At 44.3% G+C, this 27346-nt stretch overlaps 1 protein-coding gene across 1 annotated transcript in view; it reads right to left on the bottom strand.

Moving 5' to 3' along the window:
• The window catches only part of OSBPL1A (oxysterol binding protein like 1A), a 228913-nt gene that overhangs the window by 185677 nt on the left and 15890 nt on the right, over positions 1 to 27346 (bottom strand). Inside the window, exons 2-4 of the mRNA XM_007974412.3 lie at positions 25337 to 25459; positions 16805 to 16890; positions 15389 to 15463 (exon numbers count right to left, since the gene is read on the bottom strand). Of these exons, the coding sequence (XP_007972603.3) occupies positions 15389 to 15463; positions 16805 to 16890; positions 25337 to 25457 (282 nt within the window). The 5' untranslated portion in view covers positions 25458 to 25459. The remainder of the gene's footprint in view (positions 1 to 15388; positions 15464 to 16804; positions 16891 to 25336; positions 25460 to 27346) is intronic.

Raw genomic sequence — 27346 nt, 5'->3', positions numbered from 1 at the left:
TGATTTCCAGCCTAGAAATCTATACATAGCCAAACTATCACTCAAATACAAAGGTATTTCCAGACACATGAATTCTCAAAAAACTTACTTCCCATACAACCTTTCTCAAGCAGTTCCCGAAGGCTGTGTTCCACTAAATGACAGACAAATCAAGATGGAGGAAGACACGGGACCCAGGAAACAGGAAATCCAACATCAGAAAGTGGTGAAGAGAATTCCCACAATGACTGAGACATAAGCTCCAGAATGACCACCATGCGTACAGCTCTGGAGGCCAACTAGTCCGGGTAGAGCAAGAAGACATAAAAAATGAGGCTGGGCACGGTGGCTCACGCTTATAATCCCAGCACTTTGGGAGGCCAAGGTGGGCAGATCGCTTAAGATCAGGAGGTCAAGACCAGACTGGCCAACATGGCAAAACCCCGTCTCTACTGAAAAATAGAAAAATGAGCTGAGTGTAGTGACACACACCTATAATCCCAGCTACTCAGGAGGCTGAGGTAGGAGAATCCTTTGAACCTGGGAGGCGGAGGTTGCAGTGAGCTAAGATCACGCCACCGCACTCCAGCCTGGGCAAGAGAGAAGACTCCGTCTCAAGAAAAAGGAAAAAAAAAAAAAAAAAAAAAAAAAAGACATAAAAAATCAGGAGAGCTGCTCCCAGAAGTGGTAATTACATGACATGCATGATCATAGTAAAAGACAATAAAAAGATCTTTGGAGCTCTTACAAAGACTTCAAAATTATGTGACGAGAAAAAGAACTAAACTAAGAAACCCCATGCAATTGTTTTTTTGTTGTTTTTTGTCTGTTTCTGTTTTTGTTTTTGAGATGGAGTTGTGCTCTTGTCGCCTAGGCTGGAGTGCAATGGCGTGATCTCGGCTCACTGTAACCTCTGCTGCCTGGGCTCAAGCAATTCTCCTGCCCCAGCCTCCTGAGTAGCTGGGATCACAGGTGCATGCCACCACGCCCAGCTAATTTTTGCATTTTTAGTAGAGATGGGGTTTCACCATGTAGGCCAGGCTGGTCTGGAACTCCTGACCTCAGGTGATCGGCCCATCTCAGCCTCCCAAAATGCTGGGATTATAGTCATGAGTCCCCGTGCCCAGCCTGCAATTGTTAACTCCAGAAAAAATAAGGAGTTATAACAAAACAAACAAACAAACATAGGATCCTAAGTGGCTCAAGCTAGCACAGTCAGAATAATATAAACTCAATTATTTAACCAAAATCTAGTAATAGGCTAAGAGAATGAAAAAGCTAAGTGAAGTGGCTTTGGCAAGAATTAAGAATGGGAGAAACAGGCTGGACACAGTGGCTCACGCCTGTAATCCCAGCACTTTGGGAGGCTCAGGCAGGGATCACTTGAGCCCAGCTGTTCAAGACCAGCCTGGGCAACATGGCGAAACCTCGTCTCTACAAAAAGTATATAAATGAGGCGGGCATGGTGGCATGAGCCTGTAGTCCCAGCTATGAGGCTAAGGTCAGAGGATTGCTTGAGTCCGGGAGGTCGAGGCTGCAGGGAGTATTGATTGTGCCACTGTACTCCAGTTTGGGTGACAGAGTGAGACCGTGTCTCACAAACAAACAGAAAGAATGGGAGAAACAAAGAGCAGAACAAAATGCTTATCTTCCAGAGATAAGCCAACAGAAAAATAAAACAACAATTAGTGGCATCAATATATTACCTATAAACAAGAGGTTTAAAAAAAAAAAAACAAAAAAACCTCAAGTAAGAGCTAACACTATTAAAAGTAGGTGCTTCTGGAAGTGGTAAAGAACCACCTCAAGGACTCCTGCCCCTTAAGCAAGGACACAGGTCTAGGATGGAGGCTGGACCCAGACAACAGAGAATCCCCAGCTCACATCCTCTACTTCTACCCCAAGACTAGCAAGTACTGAGAACAGGTAACAGCAGTCTCTTAGTGGGCAGAAGCCAAAGCGTGGAGAGAACCCACTGAGGCACACAAGGCAGGCCTAAGGCTGAGGGTGAAGCAGAAACACGGGGGAACCACCTCCCAGCGAATCAGCCTGTGCCCTCTGCAGAGGCAATACCGAATTTGGAAATGGAAGGAAGGTGAAGCCTGAGGTGCACTGGAAGTAACCATAGCAACAACTAATCATAGCAACAGAGATAAAGGATGCCTTCAATGGGCTCATCAGTAGACATCAGAGCACCACTGAGGAACGTTCAGTAAAATTGAAGACAGGTCAGCAGAAATCAGCCAAACTCTAAGAGAAAAAGGAGAGAAAAAAGAAGAACCAGAACTGAGCATCCATTAGCTGTATAATGACATCGGTGTAGTACGAGGCAGCAGTTTCTCAATCTAACAAAAAAAAAAAAAAAAGAAAAGAAAAAAAGAAAAAGATGATGAAAGTAGTATCTGCTATCATTTGTCCATCTAACTTCGCCCTTCGGAACACTGGGCTCTATTAACTGTTTCCTTAACTCTGCAGGTCAGCCCTCCCGCCGTTCCCCCTCTGAACCCACCACTCATTACCGTAACTGTGCTCCCCTGGCTCCTGATGGTTAAGTGCTGCCTCTCCTGGCTTCTACTGCCTTGGGGTCCAGTCACTTTCCCCACACCACCCCTTGCTGTCAGCGAACTCAGGTCCACGGCGGCATTCTCACAGCAGCCCTAGACCATGGAGGGGAATTGCCAGGGAGCTTCTCCGTGAGGCTGGTGCTTTTCTCACCAGCAATTTCTTCTGCTTTGGTGAATGATGGGTCCTCTAGGCCCTTCCATGGAATTTACTCACCCAGAATGTTTTCTGCGCTTCATACTATATCCAGTCTAGCATGCCCCCTTATTAAAAGCCTGCCTTCCAGACTGGGCGCACTGGCTCATGCCTCTAACCCCAGCACTTTGGGAGGCCGAGGCAGAGGGATCACAAGGTCAGGAATTCGAGACCAGCCTGGCCAACATGGTGAAACCCCATGTCTACTAAAAATACAAAAAATAGCTGGGCATGGTGGCAGCCACCTGTAATCCCAGCTACTCGGGAGGGTGAGGCAGGAGATCATTTGAACCCAGGAGGCAGAGGTTGCAGTGAGTTGATATCGCACCATTGCACTCTAGCCAGCGTGGGCAACAGGGCGAGGCTCCATCTCCAAACAAAAAACAACAATAAAAAAAACCTGTCTTCCATGGCACTTCTGGCCTCTTGACATCTCTTACTGGGGACGATTTCTTTTTCCCTGATGCTAGGACCCATCCCAGTACAACTCAATCTGTAGGGTCAAAAGATATCAATGGTGAAAGGTCAGAAGCAGAAGAGAGTCTCCCCATTAAAAGTCATGATACCAGCCGGGTGCGGTGGCGCACGCTTGTAATCCCAGCACTTTGGGAGGCCAAGGCAGGCGGATCACCTGAGGTCAGGAGTTCGAGACCAGCCTGGCCAACACGGTGAAACCCTGTCTCTACTGCAAATACAAATATTAGGCAGGCGTGGTGGCGTGAGCCTGTAATCCCAGCTACTCAGGGACTGAGGCAGAAGAATTGCTTGAACCTGGGACACAGAGGTTGCAGCGAGCTGAGATCACGCCACTGCATTCCAGCCTGAGTGACAGAGCTAGACTCTGTCTCAAAAGAAAAAAAAAAAAGAAAGAAAGAAAAGAAAAAGAAATATTAGCCAGGCGTGGTGGCACACACCTGTAATCCCAGCTACTTGGGAGGCTGAGTCAGGAGAATTGCTTGAAGCTGGGAGGCAGAGGTTGCAGTAAGCTGAGACAGCGCCACTGCACTCCAGCCTGGGCTACAGGGCAAGACTCCCTCTCAAAAGATGAAGGAAAAAAAAAGTTATGATGCCTTGTCCAGTTTCTGGACCTGAGTCAACTTTGGACATAGAGCTTTTTACTGAAGGAGAGGCCAGATCCTCCAGGGAAAGACTGCAACACCAAAGCAAACATGCACTGTCATGATTTCCCCAGACCATTCCCAAAGAGACCAATGATCATTTACTCAAGAAACTGGGCAATGGGGAAAGGGGCACACCAAGACATTTCACAAGCTGTTAGATCTAAGGTCCAAGTTGGCACTGACACCAAGAGATCCAAAGTGTCAGAGGCCCCTGTGTTAGAAAGGGGGAGTGCATGGGAGTGAGATGATAAATAGTGCCTTGGCCGAGCTCTGGCTCGCAGTGCATGCGCTGGTTGGGTCCAGAAATACACCTAGTGGTCATTCTCCCAGTCCCTGAATATGAAATTGGAATAGACATACTTAGTTGTTGGCGCAACCCTCACGTTGCCTCTTTGCTGTGTTGTATAGGAGCCAAATGGAAGTGACTACCCACCCCCAGCCATGGCCAAGACATATCAAAACCAATATCCCATATGGGAAGGATGGCAGAAATCAGTGCCACCCTTAAAAACCCAAGAGAATGCAGGGGCCATGGCCCCTATCATATTTCCATTTAATTCACTCATCTGTCCGCATAGAACCCAGATGGAATGTGGAGGATGACAGTGAACTTCCACAAACTCAACCAAATAGTGCCCCAATTATAGCCACTCTGCCACCTCAGGTGCATGGTATGCAGCAACTGATAGGGCAAAAGTACCTTTTCTATCCCTATTAGGAAAAAACATCAAAGACAGTTTGGATTCACATGCCCAAGAGTATACATGTACAGCTTGCCTCAGGCCATCTGGGAATCCGGCAGCAAATCACACTGGTCCACTTACCAATAACATCAATCAAGAAAAATGATGAGACACAAGTCTCGAACAATTTAGATTTATTTGCCAAAGGTAAGGACACACGCCCAGGAGACAGGCAACTTTCTCTGAAGATGATTTTTGAGGGCTCCAAATTTAAAGGGGAAAGGGCAGGATATTGAGAAGTACACAATTTTCAGGTAAGGGGGTGGGTAGGAGAAAATAGTCATGCCTTTGTCTGGCTCTGTAAATCTGCATTTTTTTACATAAGATGACATAAACAAATGGGGCAGAAGAAAAACGTAGGGAATCTGCATTCTATGTAACACAGACGAAATGGGGTGGGGAACAATCAGATATGCGTGTGTGTGTGGTGGGCCGGGGTGACTGTGGTTGTAAAGACAAGCTATCAATTTGCACTGCTCACTAGGAATTTCCTTGTGAGCAAAATATGGGGTAGGTGTGTAGCTTTTCATCTTGTAGCCATCTAGTTTAGGAACCAAAAGGGGGAGGCAAGTTTGCATGACCCAGTTCCCAGCTTGATTTTCCCTTTGGCTAAATGAGTTTGGGGCCCCAAAATTTATTTTCCTTTCATAACATCATGCTAACAGAACCCGGAGAAGAGGCTTCTGCGAGGCTAGAATGTTCAAAGCCTTGGTAAGACATATCTGATCCAGAGGGTGGGAGGTAAAACTCAGGAAGAATTCAGGGACTTTTCCATGTCAGTAAATTTTTATAAGTTCACTGGTCTGGGCAATGACAAGACACTTCCTCAGAAGTAAAGAATAAATTACTGCATCTTGCACTTCCCATAATAGAAGGGAGCACAGTGCTGGTTGGCTTCAACAGGTTTTGGGGCAGCTTATTCCACACCTAAAGATAATGCTCTGATTCATATGCTAAGAGGCACCAAAGGCTGCCTGAACATTGGGGTCCTTGCATCCAAGGACCAGCAGGCAAGAATAGTCACCATCTTAGCAGAAGTAATTGAACTTGATCAGCAGAAAAAAGTAGGGCTGTATGCAATGGGGATGCACGTGGAAGAACAGGTTTAGCATACAGGTGAGAAACTTAGCTGTCTCCTGGTATTTTCTTGTCCAATTTTTACAGTAAATGGACAAGGGCAGCAACCCCAGCCTAAGAAGGGCATGGCATCCAGGGGCTCAGACCTCCAGGGACGAGGGTTTCCAGAGCAGCCTGTATCCATGATTTACTGTTCCAGGGCATCAAGACCTGGCCTCTCATCCCCAACAGGGACAACTTTGAAGCATCCTCTCTTCTGCAAAGCCTCGCACACAGCAGGAAGGCTGAGGCATCGCTTGAGTCTGCAGCGCTACTTGTCCACTCCTTCCCCACCCCCTTCCACAGTCGTGATGCCACAAGCACTCCATAAACCTGCTGCCCACTCATCTCCATCTTGGCTTCCCTGACAACCAATCTACAACAAATGACATGGATATTTCGAGATAGTCATTTTCCATCAAATGAAACAATGCATGTCAAGTTGTCTGGGCATCGCCTGACACACAGTAGGCCTTCAATACATAAACATGAGAAATGGTCTCCCAGGAAATCCTAAAGCCCAGGATTATACATATATTCTGTATGTTAGGTGAGAGAGAGAGAATTTCTGAGACACAGAACATAGGAAGCATTTATTGTATTTGTTTATTTACTATTTTAGAGACAGGGTCTTGCTCTGTCATCCAAGCTGGAGTGCGGTGGTGCCATCATAGCTCATTCACTGCAACCTCAAACTCCTGGGGCTCAAGCGATCCTCCTGCCTCAGCCACCAGAGTAGCTGGGACTACAAGCACATGCCATGTAACAGCTTTGAGTTTTTTAGAGATGGGGTCTTGGCTGGGCACAGTGGCTCACGCCTATAACCCCAGCACTTTGGGAGGCTGAGGCAGGTGGATCACTTGAGCCCAGGAGTTTCAGACCAGCCTGGGCAACATGGCGAAACCCTGTCCCTATAAAAAATACAGAAAATTAGCTGGGTACAGTGGCACACGCCTGTAGTCCTAATTCCTGGGGAGGCTAAGGCGGGAGGATCGCTTGAGCTCTGGAGGTAGAGGTTGCAGTGAGCTGAGATTGCACCACTGTACTCCAGCCTGGGCGACAGAGCAAGCCCGTCTACAGAGAAAGAGGCAGAGACAGAGAGAGAAAGAGAGAGATATGGTGTGTGTGGGGGGGCGGCTCTTGTTATGTTGCCCAGGTTGGACTCTAATTCCTGACTGCAAGTGATCCTCCTGCCTTTGCCTCCTGAGTAGCTGGGATTGTAGGTGTGAGCCACTACACCTGGCTCTGGAAGCATGCATGTGTTTTACAAGCATTCTCAGCTGGGCATGATGGCTCATGCCTGTGATCCCAGAACTTTGGGAGGCTGGGGTAGGAAGATCACTTAAGGTTCGAGTCCAGCCTGGGCAACACAGTGAAACCCTGTATCTACAAAAGATTTTTAAAAATTAGCCAGGTACACTGGTGCACGCCTGTAGTTGCAGGTGGAAGGATCTCTTGCACCCAGGCATTCAAGGCTGCAGTGAGCTATGTGGGCCCCACTGCACTCCAGCATAGTTGAAAGAGTGAGATCCTGTATCTAAATAAATAAATAAAATTTTTTTAAAAAGTATTCTCAATTCTGCTAAAAGGTCAGTGCAACAATCCAAATATTCATTATACATACCATATTCCTATTTTAAATTGATTATAAAAGGCATAAAAACTTTAGAATTCTAACTGCATCTGAAAGGTAAAGTAAGGAACAAATACTAAACAATGTATTTTAAAATTATAGTATTCTGATTTTTACCAAGAACACTAGGGGGCACTAATATACCAAGAAAAGCCCAAAGGTCCCTCAAAATTTGGGGAACTGCATTTTGTTTTGGTTTGGTTTGGTTTGGTTTTTTGAGACAGAGTTTGGCTCTTGTCACCCAGGCTGGAGTGCAATGGTGCAATCTTGGCTCACGGCAACCTCTGCCTCCCAGGTTCAAGTGATTCTCTTGATTCAGCCTCCTGAAGTAGCTGTGATTACAGGTGCCCGCCACCAGGCCCAGCTAATTTTTTTGTATTTTTAGTAGAGACAGGGTTTCACCATGTTGGCCAAGCTGGTCTTGAAGTCCTGACCCCAGGTGATCCATCTGCCTCAGCCTCCCATAGTGCTGGGATTACAGGCATGAGCCACCGTGCCAGGCTGGGGAGCTGCATTTTTAAAATATTCCACAGGATAAGAGTTTAAACTGCTTTATAATAAACCAAATCCCTTTTCAACTCAACATTCTACTTACTGAATCACAGGATCATAAGATATTTTAAAATTATCTTCATGGTAAATGATCACATAGGAATTAGATAAACTGATTCTTTTCATGAGAACAATTAGAAATTAAACTCTTTGCATAATTCAATCATGCTTAATGAGCACAAACATTTTTTAATGTTTCCTACATAACACAATCATGTAACTTCAGCTAAGTGTTATTTTCTAAGATAACAGTTAAGAAAATACAACAGATCTTCAAACAACACCATTCCATTCAACACTGTTTCACTGCAATGTTCACAAGAAAAAAAATCGATTCTTGGAGAGGGCCACTGTCTGTGTCGAGTTCATGTGTTCTCCCCGTGTCTGTGTGCGGGTATCTCAGGTAGTTTTCCTCCCACATCCTGAAGTGTGCATATCAGGTGAATGAGCGTGTCTGAACTGTCCCACTGTAAATGTGGGTGCGTATGTGAGTGGCCCTGTGAAAAGATGCATCCTGTCCAGGCCTGGATCCCCCTGTGCTCCCTGAGCTGCCGGGATAGGTTCCAGCCACCTTCATACCTGAACTGGGATAAAAGGGTAAATAATTATCTTACTTCTTTCTACTAATCTTTCTAAATGTATGAATAGCTCACATTTATTTCAATGTTTAATATTAGAAGTGTTTGCTCTTCATTTAGAAGTGTGGTAATTTTCTTTTCTTTTCTTTTTTGACACAGAGTCTCACTCAGCTGCCCAGGCTGGAGTGTGGTGGCATGATCTTGGCTCACTGCAGCCTCAACTTCCTGGGCTCAAGTGATCCTTCCATCTCAGCCTCCCGAGTAGCTGGGACTATAGGTGCATGTCACCACATCTGGCTAATTTTCATTTTTGTAGAGGTGAGGTCTCCCTATGTTGCCCAGGCTGGTCTTGAACTCCTGGGCTTAAGCAGTCCACCTGCCTCGGCACTCCAAAGTGCTGAGATTATGGGCATGTGCCACCATGCCTGGCAGTGATTTTTTTTGTGTGACTAGAACTATGCTGTAGGAACTTAACTCTTGTTTATATGCATTGGCCTATGGTAAAGTTGGTTTCCTTATACATCATTTATCCAAGAGTTAGTTTCCAAAAATCTATCATTGACATTAAGTGAGGACTTACTGTATATATGCTGATGTTCATGTCAAACTAAGGCCCAGTTTAGCATGGTCTCATGTTCAAAGTTCAAGAAAATAGCAGAAATGGCCAAATAGGTAAAGAGCTGAACACAGAAAAATGAACTTATTCAATCTAGGTAATTACAGAGATGAGAGGTAAAACTTACCTTGTATTCATGGAGGACACAAAAAACAAAACATGATAATTCCTTGCTAGCAAGATTAATGCGACTTAGTAGCAGAGTTAAGACACAGACAACAGGCTGGTACAGTGGCTCCCTCCTGTAATCCCAGCACTTTGGGATTGACAGCACTTGAGGTCAGGAGTTCGAGACCAACCTGGCCAACACGGTGAAACCCTGTCTCTACTAAAATTACAAACTATGGTGGCATACGCCTGTAATTCCAGCTACTCAGGAGGCTGAAGCAGGAGAATCACTTGAACCTGAGAGGCAGAGATTGCAGTGAACCGAGATCGTGCCAGTGCACTCCAGCCTGGGTGACAGTGGGAGACTCCATCTCAAAAAAAAAAAAAAAAAAAAAAAAAAAAAAGACGTAGACAAAAATAACACTAATACAAGGTAGAGGATGAATAAAAGTGCTGTACTGTGCCCAGGAAACCTGGAAGAGTAGAGTTTCCTTCCAGCTGCAAGATGTTAGGAAAGAATTTATGGATATTACATTTGAGCAGCACTTTGAATGGGTAGATCTGGGCTATGCAGAAATAAATGACAATAGAATTTTCTTAAGTATATAGAAAAGAATGAGCAATACAAGACTACAGAGGGAAACAACAAGTAGTTCACGTAGTCAGGCAAATCGAGCCATCTGCAGCTCATATTTGAAACCCCACAAAGTCAAGCACAGAAATTAACTACAACCTTTGTTTATTATAAAAGGTTCTTTTTACTCAGCTTAAGACTCCATATCTGGTTCACAAATACCAACTTATGAACAAATAGACCAGAGTGGTATAAAATGCACTAATTCAAATATGCTTAGCATACAGAATCGACTCATGGTAATGTATTAAACATTAGTTAAATTTAGTCATTAGAATAATGAAAAGTGTGAAACAATATAATAATAAACTTATTCCTTAACTCGTGATAAATTCACATAAAGCTTCCAATCATGTGATTATGAAACAACCTTTAGGTATCATGTTGGACTATGGTCAACAACTAGAATATACAAGAAATACACTCTATGTCATAGTTAATTTTGCATATCATTTAAATAGTCAAAAAAACATTAATATGGGGTAAAGAAACTTTTAGCTATGAAAGGATAACAGAACTGTTATACTGAAAAAATTAGCATAAAGCTGGACAAAATTGTCAAAACTAACCATTTCGTGGTGCTAGATATCCATTAAAGAAACAAACCGAGAGGCAGTTACTCCAGAGGAATGGCAGGAACTTGGAGGAAGAACACTGGGAGTCTTTAGCTTTCTAGTCACAGGCTATTACTCCTTCCCACTTCCCCAAACAAGTCTGACCAGGGCAGGCCTGGCAGTGAAACCCAGCAGTTTTGCTGCCAGAGGGAAATGACTTGATTTAAAACAAAAGGCAAAAACCCAGTAAAAGTACCAAATACAGCAGAAAACAAATGAGAACACCTACATGCTTGCTAGCATGAGGCTGCTTTTTCTATTAGAGTGTATTAGCTTTCCACCACTGCTATAACAAATGACCACAAACTCGGTGGCTTAAAACAACAGAAAGAAACGTGTTACCTCATAGTTCTGTATTTGAGAAGTCCAGAATGGGTCTCGTTGGGAAAAATCAAGGTGTTACAAGGGCTCTAAGGGAGAATTCATTTCTTTGCTTTTCCAGTTGCTAGAGACTGTCCACATTCCTTGGCTCACAGCCCCCTTTCCTCCAGTTTCTAAGGCAGAAACACTGTATCTCTTTGACGATTCTCTCATAGGCACATTTCCCTCTTATTACACTTCTTTCTTTTTCTTTTCTTTTCTTTCTTTCTTTCTTTTTTTTTTTGAATCTTGCTCTGTTGCCCAGGCTGGAATGCAATGGCGCAATCTTGGTTCACTGCAACCTCCGCCTCCTGGGTTCAAGTGATTCTCCTGCCTCAGCCTCCCAAGTAGCTGAGATGACAGGAGTACGCCACCACACCCAGCTATTTCTTTTCTTTTCTTTTCCCTCCCTCCCTCCCTCGCTTTCTCTCTCTCTCTCTCTCTCTCTCTCTTTCTTTCTTACAGGGTCTCCCTCTGTCACCCAGGCTAGAGTGAAGTGGTGAAATCATGGCTCACTTCAGCCTCAACCTTCCACTCTCAAGTGATTCTCTAACCTCAGCCTCCCGAGCAGTTGGGACTACAGATGCACACCACCACACTGGGCTTTTTTTTTTTTTTTTTTTCTTTTTCCTTTTTTCAGAGATGGTCTCCTATGTTGCCCAGGCTGGTCTCAAACTCCTGTGCTCAAGTGATCCTTCTACCTTGGCCTCCCAAACTGCTGAGGTTACAGGCATGAGCCACTATGTCCAGCCTCTCTTACACTTCCAAGGACACATGTGATTACATTGGGTCCACCGAGATAATCCAAAATAATTTTCCTATTTTAAGGTTAGCTGATCAGCCATCTCAACTCCATCTGCAACTTTAACTTCCCCTTGCTGTGTAACCTAACATCCTTACAAGTTTTGGGGATTAGGATGTGGATGTCTTTGGAGGGCCATGATTCTGCCTACCACACAAGCAAATGGCAAAAGAGCCTAAAACTTAACAAGACTACCCCGAAAACAAAAGAACTGGAATAGGAGTAGGTAAGCTTCCCAGGTACCCCAGGCTGCTGGGAAACTCCACACATCTGCAGGAGAAAGGAGAGGGGGCCTTGCAAAAGTCAGAGCAGAGGAAGAAGTGAGAAATGCCTGGACTCTGAAAGCACTCTCCAGCCTACACACAGATTCAGGGCAGAGCGCAGAAGCCTAAGGGGATTGAGGAACGGAGCCCACTGCTGCCCAAATACGGGCTCACCACTAGGCTACACAGATGCAGGCATGAATCCTAAAATACTATGCTGAAAGCCAGGCACAGTTGTGCATGCCTACAGTCCCAGCTACTCAAGAGGCTGAGGTAGGAAGATCCCTAGAGCTTAGGAGTTCAAGTCCAGCCTAGGCAATGTAGTGAGACTTGTCTCTAAAACAAACAACAAAAAAAATTTTTTTTAACTCAGCAGAGATATTAGCTGGCCAGACTCACTCCAGATTCCATAGATTAAAGCCAGGCTGGTGAATACATTTAACAAAAGGACTGCAAGATCTCTCTGTTGAAAACTTCAGGCCAGGCGTGGTGGCTCACGCCTGTAATCCCAACACTCAGAGGCCGAGGTGGGTGGCCCAGGAGTTCGAGACCAGCCTGGACAACATGGCAAAACCCCATCTCTACAAAAAATACAAAAATCAGCCGGGCATCATGGTGTGCACCTGCAGTCCCAGCTACTCAGGAGGCTGATGTAGGAGGACGGCTGGAGCCTCGTGGTTGCGGAGAGCCGCGATTGCATCACTGCACTCTAGCCTGGGTGACAGAGTGAGATCCTGTCTCAAAAAAGAAGAAAAAAGAAAAAAAAGCTTCAAAACATTGCTGAGATAAATTAAAGAAGACCTAAACAAATGAAGAGGTTTCATATTCATGGATTAGAATAATCCATATTAAGATGGCAAGTCTCCACAAATTAACCTATAGATTCATGACAACACAATCTCCATACAAATTCCAATATATGTTTTTATAGAAGCTGACAAGATGATCCCAAAACTTATATGAAATGCAAAGGACTGAGAATACCCAAAATAACTTTTTATTTTTATTTTTATTTTTTTTTTAATTTTTTATTTTTTTTTGAGATGGAGTCTCGCTCTGTCGCCCAGGCTGGAGTGCAGTGGCCGGATCTCTGCTCACTGCAAGCTCCGCCTCCCGGGTTCACGCCATTCTCCTGCCTCAGCCTCCCGAGTAGCTGGGACTACAGGCGCCCGCCACCTCGCCCGGCTAGTTTTTTGTATTTTTTTAGTAGAGACGGGGTTTCACCGGGTTAGCCAGGATGGTCTCGATCTCCTGACCTCGTGATCCGCCCGTCTCGGCCTCCCAAAGTGCTGGGATTACAGGCTTAAGCCACCACGCCCGGCCTCAAAATAACTTTTTAAAAGAAGATCATATTTAGAGAACTTACACTGTTTAATATCAAAACTTATTCACACCTGTAATCTCAGCACTTCGGGAGGCTGAGGCGGGCAGATCACTTGAGCCCAGGAGTTTGAGACCAGCCTGGGCAACATGGAGACACCCCGTCTCTACTAAAAATACAACAAATTAGCCAGGCGTGGTGGCACACACCTGTAGTCCCAGCTTCTCAGGAGGCTGAGATGGAAGATCACCTGAGCCTGGGAGGCAGAGGCTGCAGTGAGCCGAGAGTGTGCCACTGCCCTGCAGCCTGGGTCGCAGAGCAAGACCCTGTCTCAAAAAAAAAAAAAAAAAAAACCAAAAGCATTTCAATTATGGTCAGTTGATTTCCAACAAAGGTATCAAGGCAATACAATGCAAAGAGATAGTCTTTTCAATAAAACTTGAACAGATAACAAAAGGTGGCATATCCATACAGTGGAATATTCAGCCATAAAAAAGACCAAACTACTGATACATGCTACAGCATGGATGAACCACAACAACATTATGCTAAATTAAAGAAGCCAGACACAAAAGTTTGTATGATACTATTTACAAGAAATGTTTAGGCTGAGTGTGGTGGTTCGCACTTACAATCCTAGCATTTTGGGAGACTGAGGTGGGTGGAAATCATCTGAGGTCAGGAGTTTGAGACCAGCCTGGCCAACATGGTGAAACCCCATCTCTCCTAAAAATGCAAAATTAGCTGGGCATGGTGGCAGAGGCCTGTAATCCCAGCTACTTGGGAGGCTGAGGCAGGAGAATCGCTTGAACCCAGGAGGCGGAGGTGAACCAAGATCGTGCCATTGCACTCCAACCTGGGTGACAGAGCGAGACTCAGTCTCAAAAAAAAAAAAAATGTTTAGGAAAGGCAAATATCTAATATCTAGAGACAGGAAACAAATCAGTGGTACCCTGGGGCATGGGAGAGGGGCAGGGGATGAATCTAAACAGGCATGAGGAAACTTCTGGGGTGACAAATGTTCTAAAACTGGATTATGATGATGTCGCACAACTGTGTAAATGTATAAAAATCACTAAAATGCACACTTACAATATGTGATCAAATCATGCTTTTCCTCTGCTCTCCTACCACAGCAAGCAACACTGAAGACTTCTGTGGTCAAATGTGGGTGGGGGCAGTTCTCCCCACCACCAAGCAAGCAATCAGTTCTGCAGCAAACACCAACTGTATGTCCTTTAATTCAATTCCAACACTATCTACCCAGAGATAGTATCAAGCCCACAGGTGAGGGCTCAGTCCCAGGACTTCTCCCCACCCCTCAGACACCAGCTGCGGGTCCAGACCTCCAGAACTTCTGATTGATGGGCTTTAGGTTAGGATCCCCATGACTCCCTGTTTGAGTTCCATTCACTTGCTAGAGCAGCCCACAGAACTCAGTAAAACACGTTTACCGGTTTATTATAAAGTACATTACAAAGGATACAGATGAAGAGATGCATAGGGCAAGGCATGGGGGAAGGGCACGGAGCACCCATGCCCTCGCTGGGGGGCGATCGTTCAAGATGTTCAGCTACCCAGGAGCTCCCAGAACCCTGTCCTTTCAGGTTTTTATGGAGGCTCCATTAAATAAGTATGATTGATTAAACCACTGGCCAGTAGCGAGCAATTTCCCCTTCAGCCCCTCTACCCTCCCTGGAGGTTGCAAAGTTGGGTGGAAAGTCCCAAACTCCTAGTCCTGCCTTGGTCTTTCTGGTGACCAGCCCCTATCCTAAAGCCACCTAGGGGTTGCCAGTCATCTTTTTGTACATCTTTAGTGTACAAGGTCAAAGACCAAATATATATATTTCACAATATCACAGGTGAATTTTATGCAATGTAAGTTATACCTCAATAAAGCTATTTTTTAAAAAAAAGAATAATCAGGAGTTCCCCATTGCTGGAGTATACAAGCAGAAACAGAATGATCTCCTCACAGGGATGCTACAGAGTGGGGGTCTCCATGACCTTAGTACTTGACCTTACTGTCCGACTCAAAGATCTTTTAGCCTTTTGACCCAAAGTTCTGGTGTATACATTTTATTGTGTGGCTTTCTCCTGTTGCTGGTCAGATGGTTATAATAGAGAAAACAATGGTAACTACTCTTCCAAATACCTCACTTACAAACATTGAACACAGAATGATTTTCACCTTTCGTCCTGTAAAGGCAGCTCGATGAAGCGGCGTGTCTCCCATGTCATTCAACACATTCACTTCTGCACCAGCCTAGTAAACATGACCACTTTAAATATCAAGAAATATACAATGGTGAAAATCATTCCTTCAAAATACATTAAAGCCTTAAAAAATTAAAATTGTTAATACTGTTTAGGTGTCACTACTAACAATAAATTAAATTTATAGTAAAAATAGAAAGCCAGCATGGTGGTATGAGCCTATAGTCCTAGCTACTTGGAAGACTGAGGCAGGAGAATCACCTGAACCCAGGAGTTCAAGGCAAGTCGGGCAATATAGCGAGACTCTATCTCATATGTGTGTGTGTGTGTGTGTGTGTGTGTGTGTGTGTGTGTAGTAGGTTTCCTGAAAGGTAAAAATCTACCACATAGGTAGAAGAATAAAAAGTAAAAAGGTGCTTTTCATTAAAAAACTATACACCTTGGCCAGGCGCAGTAGCTCACACCTGTAATCCTAGCACGTGGAGGCTGAGGCAGGCGGATTGCTTGTGCTCACGAGTCTGAGACCAGCCTGGGCAACATGGTAAAAGTCCATCTCTACAAAAAATACAAAAACATTAGCCAGGCCTGAAGGTACGTGCCTACAGCTCCAGTACCTGAGGGACTGAGGCAGGAGGATCACTTGAACCCGGGTGGTCAAGGCTGCAGTGAGCCGAGATTACACCACTGCACTCGGCGTAATCTCAGCTCACTGCACTCCAGCCTGGGTGACAAAGTGAGACCTTGTCTCGATTAAAAAAAAAAAAAAATCCATACACCTTCACTCTACTTTAGAAGCAGTCATACTGATAAAAGGAGAGTGATCTCTGAATGAAATACCACATTTCCTCCATTATCAATTTAATAAGTTTTCAGGAAAAAAGATGCCATTATTTAAACGTACAGATGAATTGTAAGATGTAACCAAATTTCAGAAATATCAGAATGTGAGAAGTTATTCATCATAGAATTAAGAAATATGAACTCTCAATTCTCATTAAATGCAGTGCTAAGAGATTGTGACTTTTTTTCTGTTTTTTTTTTTTAATTTTTATTTGTGTATTGACATTATTTTTTAATTATTTAGGGTGTGCTTTGGTTATTTTTTCAACTGTCACACTCATAAAACTGAAAATAAAATCTTCATTAATATGCCCACTTTTATAATTTTTAAAGGCTAGTAATACAAAAATCTAATGATTAAACATACAATTTTAATTAACCAGGCTAACCTAATTCATGTATTCAATAAAGAACACTTAAGTGTCTTGAATGATAAACTATTGCTTTAAATAAGTCACTGTGGCTCAGGCGGCTTTTCTAAGACTTTCATCTCAAAATTTATATAACAATAATATTTATTGTAGTCATTAAAAATTAGTCATAAATAGACCTTCAACAGATCCTGGACCACTTGTCTGTGTCCAAAATAGCATGCCAGATGTAGAGGTGTCCAGCCCAAGTTAGACTTACTTCTTCCTAAAAATGGAAAAATATAAGGTATTTTTAGATTACATTTAGGTAATTTTACAACAAAATTAACTTCTCCATAACAAGCGACCTCAAAGCACTGCCGATGCTTTGCAAAGCACTGCAGATGAGTGAGAGGCAAGGTACGTGACCTTGTAAGAAGTGTAATGGGTGTAAAGGACGAGAACTCACAAGGTGCAGATCTGGTGCCACCTTCTAACTCAATGTCCTCACCTCTAAAGGGGTAGAAGGAGACTGGACGGGTTACATTCGAGCTAGATGATCTCTAGCAGCTTCTTGACTCTAGGGCTCCGAGTCTTTAATCATCTTGCCATTTTCAGGTCAAGAGGGGTTTTCTTGACATTGTTCACAACAAGCAACTCTCTTTGAAAACCTGTATCAGGAGGGTGGATGGAGGGGATGAAGGCAGCGCACAGCAACTCTCTGTACACCTGTACCACAACAGGAGTCAGTAAAGAATATTTCCTGCAGCACCTGGGATATGGTTTGGATTTGTCCCCACCCAAATCTCATGTTGAATTGGAGCAGGGGCCTGGTGGAAGGTGACTGGATCATGGGGGCGGATCTCTCCCTTGCTATTCTGGTGACAGTGAGTTCTCATGGGATCTGAGGGTTTGAAAGTGTGTGGCACGTCCTCCTTCACTCTCTCTCTCTCTCCTGCTGTGCCGTGGTAAGCTGTACCTGCTTCCCCTTCACTTTCCGCCATGATTGTAAGTTTCCTGAGGCCTCCCAGTCAAGCTTCCTGGTAAGCCTGAGTAACTGTGAGTCAATTAAGTCTCTCTTCTTCATAAATTACCTGGTCTCAGGTAGTTCTTTACAATAGTGTGAAAGTGGGCTAATACAATCTGGAAAGCTATGAACTCTACAGATAGTGCTAGAAAGTAGATTCTTTGACTGCAGATAAAGTCTCAGTTAATGAGGATATTGGGTTGCCAAGGTGAAAGACAGGATCAAAGTTAAAGGCAATTAAGTGTCAGATCCTAGCAGTAGAGCTGAGGAAAGGCATAAAAAATTGAATGTTGCAAAAACTACTAATTCAATTTAGCAAAAAAACATATACAGGGCACTATTTAGAGCTCAGATAGCCCAAAAGCTTCCCCAAATTCCCAATCAGACTGTAGCGAATACAGCCCTATCAAATCCAAAAATCACCTGCTGTGATGGGGCTGTTATAGCCCAAGAACATGTTATTCCAGAGGCCACTGCAGGGAAGAAGCGATGGTTTCACAGTTACTGTGAGCTGCAGTACCTCACTTACATGACACACTACCCTCAGCTCCTGGATTTCAGGATCTGAACCCACAGAAACCTCAGCCACCAACCTCAGCACACCCACAACAGGCCTCTAACAACCCTCCAAGGGACTGCAGCTGCCGACAGTGTCCCTGGGATTGTTTGCCATTTACCCAAACTCCTACATCTGTTTCCTCTCAAGTGTGTGCTCTGTGGAACCCCTAATTACACAGTCAATAAATCCCAGAGCCTCAGTCTCTTTCACTGAACCTATCTTTTGCTTTCTGTTCTTAGTGAAACCTAGCTCATCTTGATAAGGAACCCCCACTTATTCCTCAGGTGGGGTCCCCTATGCCCCCTGTACCTCACTGAACAGAAGTCGTGTGAACCTCCACATCAAAACTCCCACTACTGGCCGAGCATGGTGGCTCATGCCTATAATGCCAGCATTTTAGGCCAAGGAAGGCAGACTGTTGGAGCCCAGGAGTTCAAGACCAGACTGGACAACATAGAGAAACCCCATCTCTACAGAGAATAAAAAATTTGGCCAGGTATGGTAGTGCATACCTGCAGTCTCAGCTACTCCAGAGGCTAAGGTGGAGGCTCACCAGAGCCCGAGAGGTCAAGGCTGCAATGATCCATGATTGTGCCACTGCACTCCAGCCTGGACAACAAAGCGAGACACTGTCTCAAACAACAAAAAACCCACTACTGCTTTTGGTTGATGACTTCTCCATTCACATCACAGCTCCTCCTTTGAGGCTTCTGTCATTAAGCCAAAGCTCTTGGCCTTCTCTGCTGCCATCTGCCAGCCTCCCAGTGGCCCTACCCTCACCAAGTAACTTCAGGCAGTATAGACTTTCAGTCCGCTGCAAATCCTGCCACCATCCTCAGGGGGTCCACTGCCTACTCAGCACCTTGGTCTCTCAGTTTCTTAGCTTCCCTTATTTCTCACAAACCATGCCTCTGTTTAAGGTCAGGGATCCACTGCCAGAGCCACAGCCTGGGTGCCATCAATACCCCTGGACTCAGAACACAGAAAGCCACTTTCCCAAGCACTCCCGACTTCCCAGCCTGTCCACACAGCTATCCCCCACACTTTCTTTTCAACTTACCCAGACCCCAGCTCTAATCACTTTCTTTTTTCAAAAGAGGGTGTCCCTCTGTCACCCAGGCTATAGTGCAGTGGCACAATCACAGCTCACTGAAGCCTTAACCTCCTGGGCTCAAGCAACTCTCCCACCTCAGCCTCCCGAATAGCTGGGACCACAGGCATGCACCACCACACCTGGCTAATATTTAGATTCTTTTGTAGGGATGGAGTTTTGCTGTGTTGCCCAGGCTGGTCTCAAACTCCTGAGTTCAAGTGATCCTCTAACCTCAGCCTCCCACAGTGCTGGGATTACAGGGGTGAGCCACTGTGCCAGGCCTAATCACTTTCATGTATATGTAAATACCCTCCATCTTCACTTCCTTCAATACATTCAGTGTCTATTCTTTAATCCCTCACTTCAACATTTCTTTATCATATCCTGAAAATCCTGGCTTCACTATAATATCTGTCACAGCAGCCTAAAAAGCCTCCAAAGCCTGCTAAGTACACGAGCCCAGTTTCTCCATAATCACACCCAGGTGGCTAACCAACGGTGAAGAAAAACAACAGAGCCCTGTGGATTTACACACCATAAACTCAGGACCTCACGCTAGCTGAAGGCCCTTCTGTAAGGTCCTGTCCAAGCATCTCTCATATGTTCCAACAAAAAGTAATTCAGTCCTTCACTATTGTCCTCAAGCCTTTTACCCAGACAACTCTACCTTAGCAAATGATGTATTTCAGCTTCACAGAGAAAACAGAAGCTTTCATAGAATTCCCTGCGCTTCCAGCACCAAATCAACCATCCCGCCTGGATCTACAGGCACTCTGCTAAACTTGCCTCCCGAGGTCTAAGACTAACCGTTCTTCCCGGATCCTGGAGCCCACCCCTTCCTGTTTCTCAGGCCCTCCTTTTTCTTTTTTCTTTTTTTCTTTTTTTTTTTTTGAGATGGAGTCTCGCTCAGTCGCCCAGGCTGGAGTGCAGTGGCTCGATCTCCGCTCACTGCAAGCTCCGCCTCCTGGGTTCACATCATTCTCCTGCCTCAGCCTCCCAAGTAGCTGGGACTACAGGCGCCCGCTGCTACGCCCGGCTAATTTTTTTGCATTTTTAGTAGAGACGGGGTTTCACCGTGTTAGCCAGGATGGTCTCGATCTCCTGACTTCGTGATCCGCCCGCCTCGGCCTCCCAAAGTGCTGGGATTACAGGCCTGAGCCACCGCGCCCGGCCTCGAGCCCGCCCTCCTTTTTCAGCTGTCTTCAACCTCTCCCCCTTTAGTTGCCGTGGGAAGGAGTAAATGCTCCGATCTCTCCCATTTAATGAGGAAACACAAATGAAACCCTCCCTACTCCATGCTCTCCGGCAGCTACTGCGCCCCTCACTCTCCCCATTCTACTCTTCACTGGCTCTTCCTACCCAACATTCCTTCCTGTCAACTCCCACCCACTGCAGATGGAGCTCATCTCCCACCAGGTCATGAACACCGTCCTCAGTTTTTATCAAGAAATGGGTCCCGGGGGCAGGTTTCCGCCATCACTGCATCACCGGACAGCACGGCCACATTCTTCCCTGGCTGCCACAGCCCTGTACCCTGTGGGTCCTCTCATTTCTCTGGCACTACTTTTCCATATCCTTTGGAAAATTTATTTTCCCCAACTAGTCCATTACTGGTCACTTCAAAAGTGGTACTTCAGCTGGGCATGGTGGCTCACACGTGTAATCCCAGCATTTTGGGAGGCCAAGTCGGATAGATTGCTTGAGGTCAGGAGCTCAAGATGAGCCTGGGCAATGTAGTGAAACCCTATTTCTACAAAAAATACAAAAATCAGCCAGGCGTGGTGGCGCACACCTGTAATCCCGGCTACTCCAGAGGCTGGGGTGGTAAGATCATTTGAGCCTGGGAGTTCAAGGCTCTAGTAAGCCATGATCACACCACTGTGCTCCAGCAGGGGAGACAGCAAGACCCTGTCGCGAAAAAGAAAGAAAAGAAAAGAAAGAAAGAAAAAGAGAAAAAGAAAAAAAGAGGTATTTCATGGCCCTCTCCCATTGCTTCCATTGTTTCTGTGCTGTTGACTTCAAAATCCATATTTCCATCTCCAAAGTGTCCACTAGACATCTCCATTTGGCTGGGCAGGATTCCTGAGGTCCAGAAAACACAAAGTTGAATTCACCTGTCGTCCTCCATACACATACTCACAGGAACCACCAGGCCCCTCCCACATGTGTGTTCACAATGGATGGCCCCTCATTCCCCTCACTTCTCACTCAACAGCAGCAGCACCTTCCTGCTTTCTCCTTTTCACCCCACACTCAATTAGCTTGACTGACTCCAACTCCTAAATATTCATTACATCTAGTTTTCTCCATTACCACTGCTTCTGCACCCAGCCAAACCACACTGTCTCCTCTCACTTCCTATGACAGCTTCTGAGCTGGTGTCTTCACATCTAGTATTTCCAAATAGGGCTGTGGATCAAGAAATCAAAATTTCCAAGATCCAGCCAGGCGCAGCAGCTCACACCTGTAATCCCAGCACCTTGGGAGGCCAAAGTGGGCAGATCACTTAAGGTCAGGAGTTGGAGACCAGCCTGGCCAACATAGTGAAACCCCATCTTTACTAAAAATACAAAAATTAGCCTGGTGTGGTTGTGGGCACCTGTAATCCCAGCTACTTGGGAGGCTGAGGCACAAGAATCGCTTGAACCCAACAGGTGAAGGTTGCAGTGAGCCAAGATTGCACCACTGCACTCCAACCTGGGCAACATAGCAAGACTATGTCTCAAAAAAAGAAAAAAATTTCCAAGATCCTACATTTCCTTTTAAAATACTTCATACAGGTTTTATACTCTTTCACAACTTATCGATATCTAAAAGGGTGTGTTCAATGAATAAAAAATGTCAAGTTTTGGAGTATTTTACAAAGAACAGTACACTATATAGAATATTAAAACACTAAAACACCGGCAGGTATTACTGGGGAATATTAAAAAAACTTTACATTTGGACCACCTAGTAAAGGACCACCTAGTAAAGTGATGGCAGTACACAGAACTGTGTGTTGAGACTGCCAATATAAGTACTTAGTTTGCTTCCAAAATTTATTATTTCTTGGAACATCACTCATAGAATTTACAAAAAGTATATTATGTATATACAAATTTATTTTATTTTATTTTTTGAGACAGAGTCTCGCTCTGTCGCCAGGCTATAGTGCAGTGGCACGATCTTGGCTCACTGCAAGCTCTGCCTCCCGGGTTCAAGCTATTCTCCTGTCTCAGCCTCCCGAGTAGCTGGGACTACAGGTGCCCGCCACCATGCCCAGCTAATTTTTGTATTTTTAGTAGAGATGGGGTTTCACCATGTTGGCCAGGATGGTCTCGATCTCCTAACCTCATGATCCGCCCACCTCAGCCTCCCAAAGTGCTGGGATTATAGGCATGAGCCACTGTGCCCGGACACATATACATATTAATATTTATTTTATTTGCAAGAATGACTCACGCTAGCAACAGACAGGACCAGGAACACATACTTGTAACACAATACCAGCTACAAGCAAAACTAGTTCTATCCTCCTCTCCCAGACCCTAAAAAAGCGAACTTTCACTTTCCACTCACATCAGCCCTTCTTTCCCTCACTTTCAACTTGACATCAGTGGATTCCTTCCGAACGGTAACATCTCTATGTTGACTGTTAACCTTTAATTCTTGCAGGAGAATTACAGTAATTTATACCATTTTCCCAATTTGTCATGATTTGGAAAAACAAGAAAGAAACGAAAGAAAACCAAGAAATGCCAGGAAGGAACCCCCGACATGGAAACATTATTCGCGCCTGGTCTTGCCCACTCCTCCCCACTCCTTTGAGAACTGCACATCAACTGGCTATGTCACCTTCTGCATCAACCCTTCAAACTACCCTTAAGATAAAGTCTGACTGACAGGTATAATGAGGTGAAAATTGAAAAAATAATTAACATATTTCTCAGCTTTACATTTCCAAGTAGATGACTTTCTCCTAATTGGCCTGAGGCAACCATGGGTGGAGGTGGGAAAGGGAGACAGAAAAGGGTCACTGAGGATGATCAAATGTTTTGGCATTCAAAATCGAATCCTGAGGTAAAGATAAAGAGCCAGTCTTTGCTGAAGAATAGGGGGAAATTTTATACATTTTTTATTTTTTAAATATTTTTTTTTCCTCAGATCATTCTCCATAACAAAGACATTTTAAAATTCCTTTTTCCAACTCAGTCTCTAGACAACCCAGATCCTCAGATCACAGTTTCTTCCCTATTGCAAAGATGCTATTTCTTCCCCACTGAGGGTGAGGTCATGAGGTTTGCTGTCCTGGTACAAGAGGAGGAAGTAGCAAAAAGAATAAAATAACCATCTGAAGCCAACCCTTTCTGGGACTGAGGAACTGTGGAAGAAGAAAAGACAAAAGCTGAGACACGTGGCTCTGGATCTTACACTCAGAAAGTGGGATACATTGAGGAGACACGGAGAACAGGCAAGCTGCTTCCGGGATGCAGGAAAAGACCCCTCTAGGTCGCCCATCTTAGCACTCCCCTGCCAGGTGCCGCATCAAAGTAGACTCAGTAAGGTGTCCTAAGGGAAGGCTACATTTTGGCTAACCAGAGCTATTCTAGTTTCCGCCATGGCATTGGTTCCCACATGCCACTCTCCCAAGAGGGGAACAGGAGTGTGTCTGCATTGAACCACCAAGCCTAGGCCAGGTGCCAGATGAAGATGTGACAGAGGGTAACACGAGCCACATGAGAGTCTCCTGATACAGCCAAGGAGTCTTACTATAGCACACAACACACTGAGAGACCTGATTCTTTGACTTTTTACCTGAGTTTCACGTCGGCTTCCAATGCTTAAGGAGCACCAGGAAGACAAGGGTGGCTGAGGAACCAAAGCCGAGTCATAGATTTGAGGAAACCCTGCCCTCTCCACCGCACAAACACACAGCAAGGCTCGCCTCTACATTCGAACACCAAGTTAGAGGAAATACAGCGGAAGGGAGATCAAGACTTTATCAAAAGGGCTACTAAAAAAGTATGGCTAGATGCAGTGGGTCACACCTGTAATCCCAACATTTTGAGAGGCTGAGATAGGAGGATCGCTTGAGACCAGGAGTTCAAGACCAGCCTGTGGAACACAGCAGGATTCCATCTCTACAAAAAATAAAAAAATTAGCCAGGCGTGGTGGCGTGTGCTTATAGTCCCAACTACTCTGGAGGCTGAGGTGGCACAAAAACTTGAGCCCAGACGTCTGAGGCTGCCATGAGCTGTGAGCAAGCCCCTGCACTCCAGCCTGGGCAACAGAACAAAACTCTGTCTCAAACAAACAAACAAAAAAGACAGAAGTACCCAAAGACTAACATTTACTCCCCTGACACCTCCGAGAACATGAAGGGGTTTATTACAATTCCAGAGCCATTTTAGAGAACACGTTTTATTTCTCTGCACATTTGATGCAAGATTGTGATGTATTGGCCCCTTTGCTACCCAAGGCACATTATGATTTGGCTGCTGTGTTGTTTCTTCTTCCTTGAACCATTTTTTCTTCTCTATTGTCACCTGGTTAACTCCTACTCTTTCACATTTCACCTTAGAATGGTTTCCTCCAAGAAGCTAATCCTTCCAGTTCCAGTTCCACACCTCTCCCATGACACCTGCACTTCCACATCCTGGTGCATATTTTGTAATGCAGACTAGTCTGATCTATTAATCTACTAGACTAAGCTCAATGAGGGCAGGGATCCCATCTGCCTCTTCATCATTATCTCCAGGGCACACAGTAAACACTCAAACCTGCTGGCTCAACTGCAATGTCTTCAAGAAGAAAAAAAATTATCATAGGATATATCCTGTGGGCTAGGGTCACCCTTGTGGCTTGTAATATTTGGGATCCATAACAATTTTAAGAATGGACCTCACTTTCTCTGACTTACAGGGGACTAGGAGAGACACTTCCTCCAATCTGTGGGGTTCTTCCTAGCATGAGATTAATTACATGATAGATCAGAAAGGTTAGCAGTAAATAAATGCTAAGAGTAGTGCAGACTCATACGAGAAAGCTACAAAATCCATTCAAAGTTTACCTTTGCAATTAAGGTCAGCAATCACTTCATTCCTCGCCATGGTCTCTAATAGCTGTCGTACTTCTTTAGCATTGCCATTTCTGGCGTGATGGAGAAGCTGTTGCTCCGCTTCTGTGCTCATTTCTAGATTAAGAAAATAATGACATTGCTATTATCTAAGAACATAATTAGCTTTTAGATATTACCTGCTAATATAGAAAGGGGAAATAATCATCATTTTGCAGCTGATAAGACAGACACAACAACTGAATAAATCCATCGCAGGGTGAGAACTTGAGCCTGAGACCCCTTGCCCTTCCTATTATTATTGAAGCAGCATACTAGAAACTTGGGCAAGTCTCTTAACTTCTTAAGACCTTAGTTTCCTCATCTGCAAAATACAACTAGCCTCATAAACTGTTCGTTATAAGATTATGTATGTGAAAGCATTCTGTCAAATACATAGTATTATGCAAATGGTTATTACATTAAAAATTAGACATAAAAGGAAAAAACAAAATTAGAGATAAAGTCAAAATATGACCATTCATATAGGAATAGTGTAAGACTAACATGTAAACTAACACATTCAAAATTGTGCAAAAAATCATTCTGAATAGAAACTCATTACAGATAAACATCCTGAAGTGACTATACGTAAACAAATAAATTGGCTGGGCGCAGTGGCTCAAGCCTGTAATCCCAGCACTTTGGGAGGCCGAGACGGGCGGATCACGAGGTCAGGAGATCGAGACCATCCTGGCTAACATGGTGAAACCCCATCTCTACTAAAAGAAAATACAAAAAAAATTAGCTGGGCGAGCTGGCGGGCGCCTGTAGTCCCAGCTACTCCGGAGGCTGAGGCAGGAGAATGGTGTAAACCCGGGAGGCAGAGCTTGCAGTGAGCTGAGATCCGGCCATTGCACTCCAGCCTGGGCGACAGAGCGAGACTCTGTCTCAAAAACACTCCGTCTTCTATCATATTTTCTTATCAAGCCCCAAACCAAATACAGAAAATTACAACCAAATTTCAAGCATTTATGTCAAAATGAGAAAATGTTACAAACAGCAATTCCCAGAAGTATGTCATTCTTACTAATAATTAAACAAATAGAAATCATTCAAACACAAGTGACAGTTTTCTTGCCCATCGAATTAGCAAAAATAAAAACAGACAAGAAACAGTGCTGGCATGGGCAGGAAATAGCACTCCTGTACAGTGCTAAAATGAATATAAATGTATACAACCTTTCATACACTACAGGCGGAGATCAGCAATTTGGCAATATCAAATAAACTTCAAAATTCATACATACCATTTACTTTGTCTGGGCAACTCTATTTCTAGGAATCTATCCTGCAGAAACATTTACACAAGATTTTTTATTTAAATGTTTATTTTTCCCCTCATGTTTGCTGTCATCTTACACAAGATTATTTTGAAAGCATGTTCATAAAGATTATAGTTTTTGTAATAGTGGAAAAGTTAGAAACCACTCCTTGTCATCAACAGGGGACTGGTTAAATACACCTTCCAGTGAGGTTAAAAGAGATGGGCTGTATAGGCTGGTGACTGGATGGGTTTTGAAGGCATGGTTTCAAAACAGAGCAGAGTAAACAGGTGGACCCCAGCCCTCAACCTCTAATCAGCATTTCTTATGCTGGCAAGCCAGGCTTTACCCTCTATGAGACTTAGCTAGTTATATTTCCTAAAGTACAAGAGAGACACTAGGAGCTCCCAGCAAGTGGCCAAGCCAGGAAAACCTTACAGTGAAGTTAGCAGTCAACAGCCCCCACCCACTATCTCAGTTTTCAATCAACTTTCTAGCTCCCCACTCTTAAACATGAAAGACAAAGACCAAAACCAAACAGGGAAGAAAAGCAACCTAGAGAAAACAAGGTAGCAAAGAAAAGATTAAAAAATGATAACTAATATCCTTAGATAATAAATGATATTCTGTTCTATAACAAAAACAAGATGCTATCCAAAAAACATAAAGCTTGAGAAAAAGAACTTAGGAAATAAAAACA

This window comes from Chlorocebus sabaeus, chromosome 18 (assembly GCF_047675955.1).
Source record: "Chlorocebus sabaeus isolate Y175 chromosome 18, mChlSab1.0.hap1, whole genome shotgun sequence".
NCBI classification, from domain to species: domain Eukaryota; kingdom Metazoa; phylum Chordata; class Mammalia; order Primates; family Cercopithecidae; genus Chlorocebus; species Chlorocebus sabaeus.
This window is presented reverse-complemented; position numbering and strand designations above follow the sequence as displayed.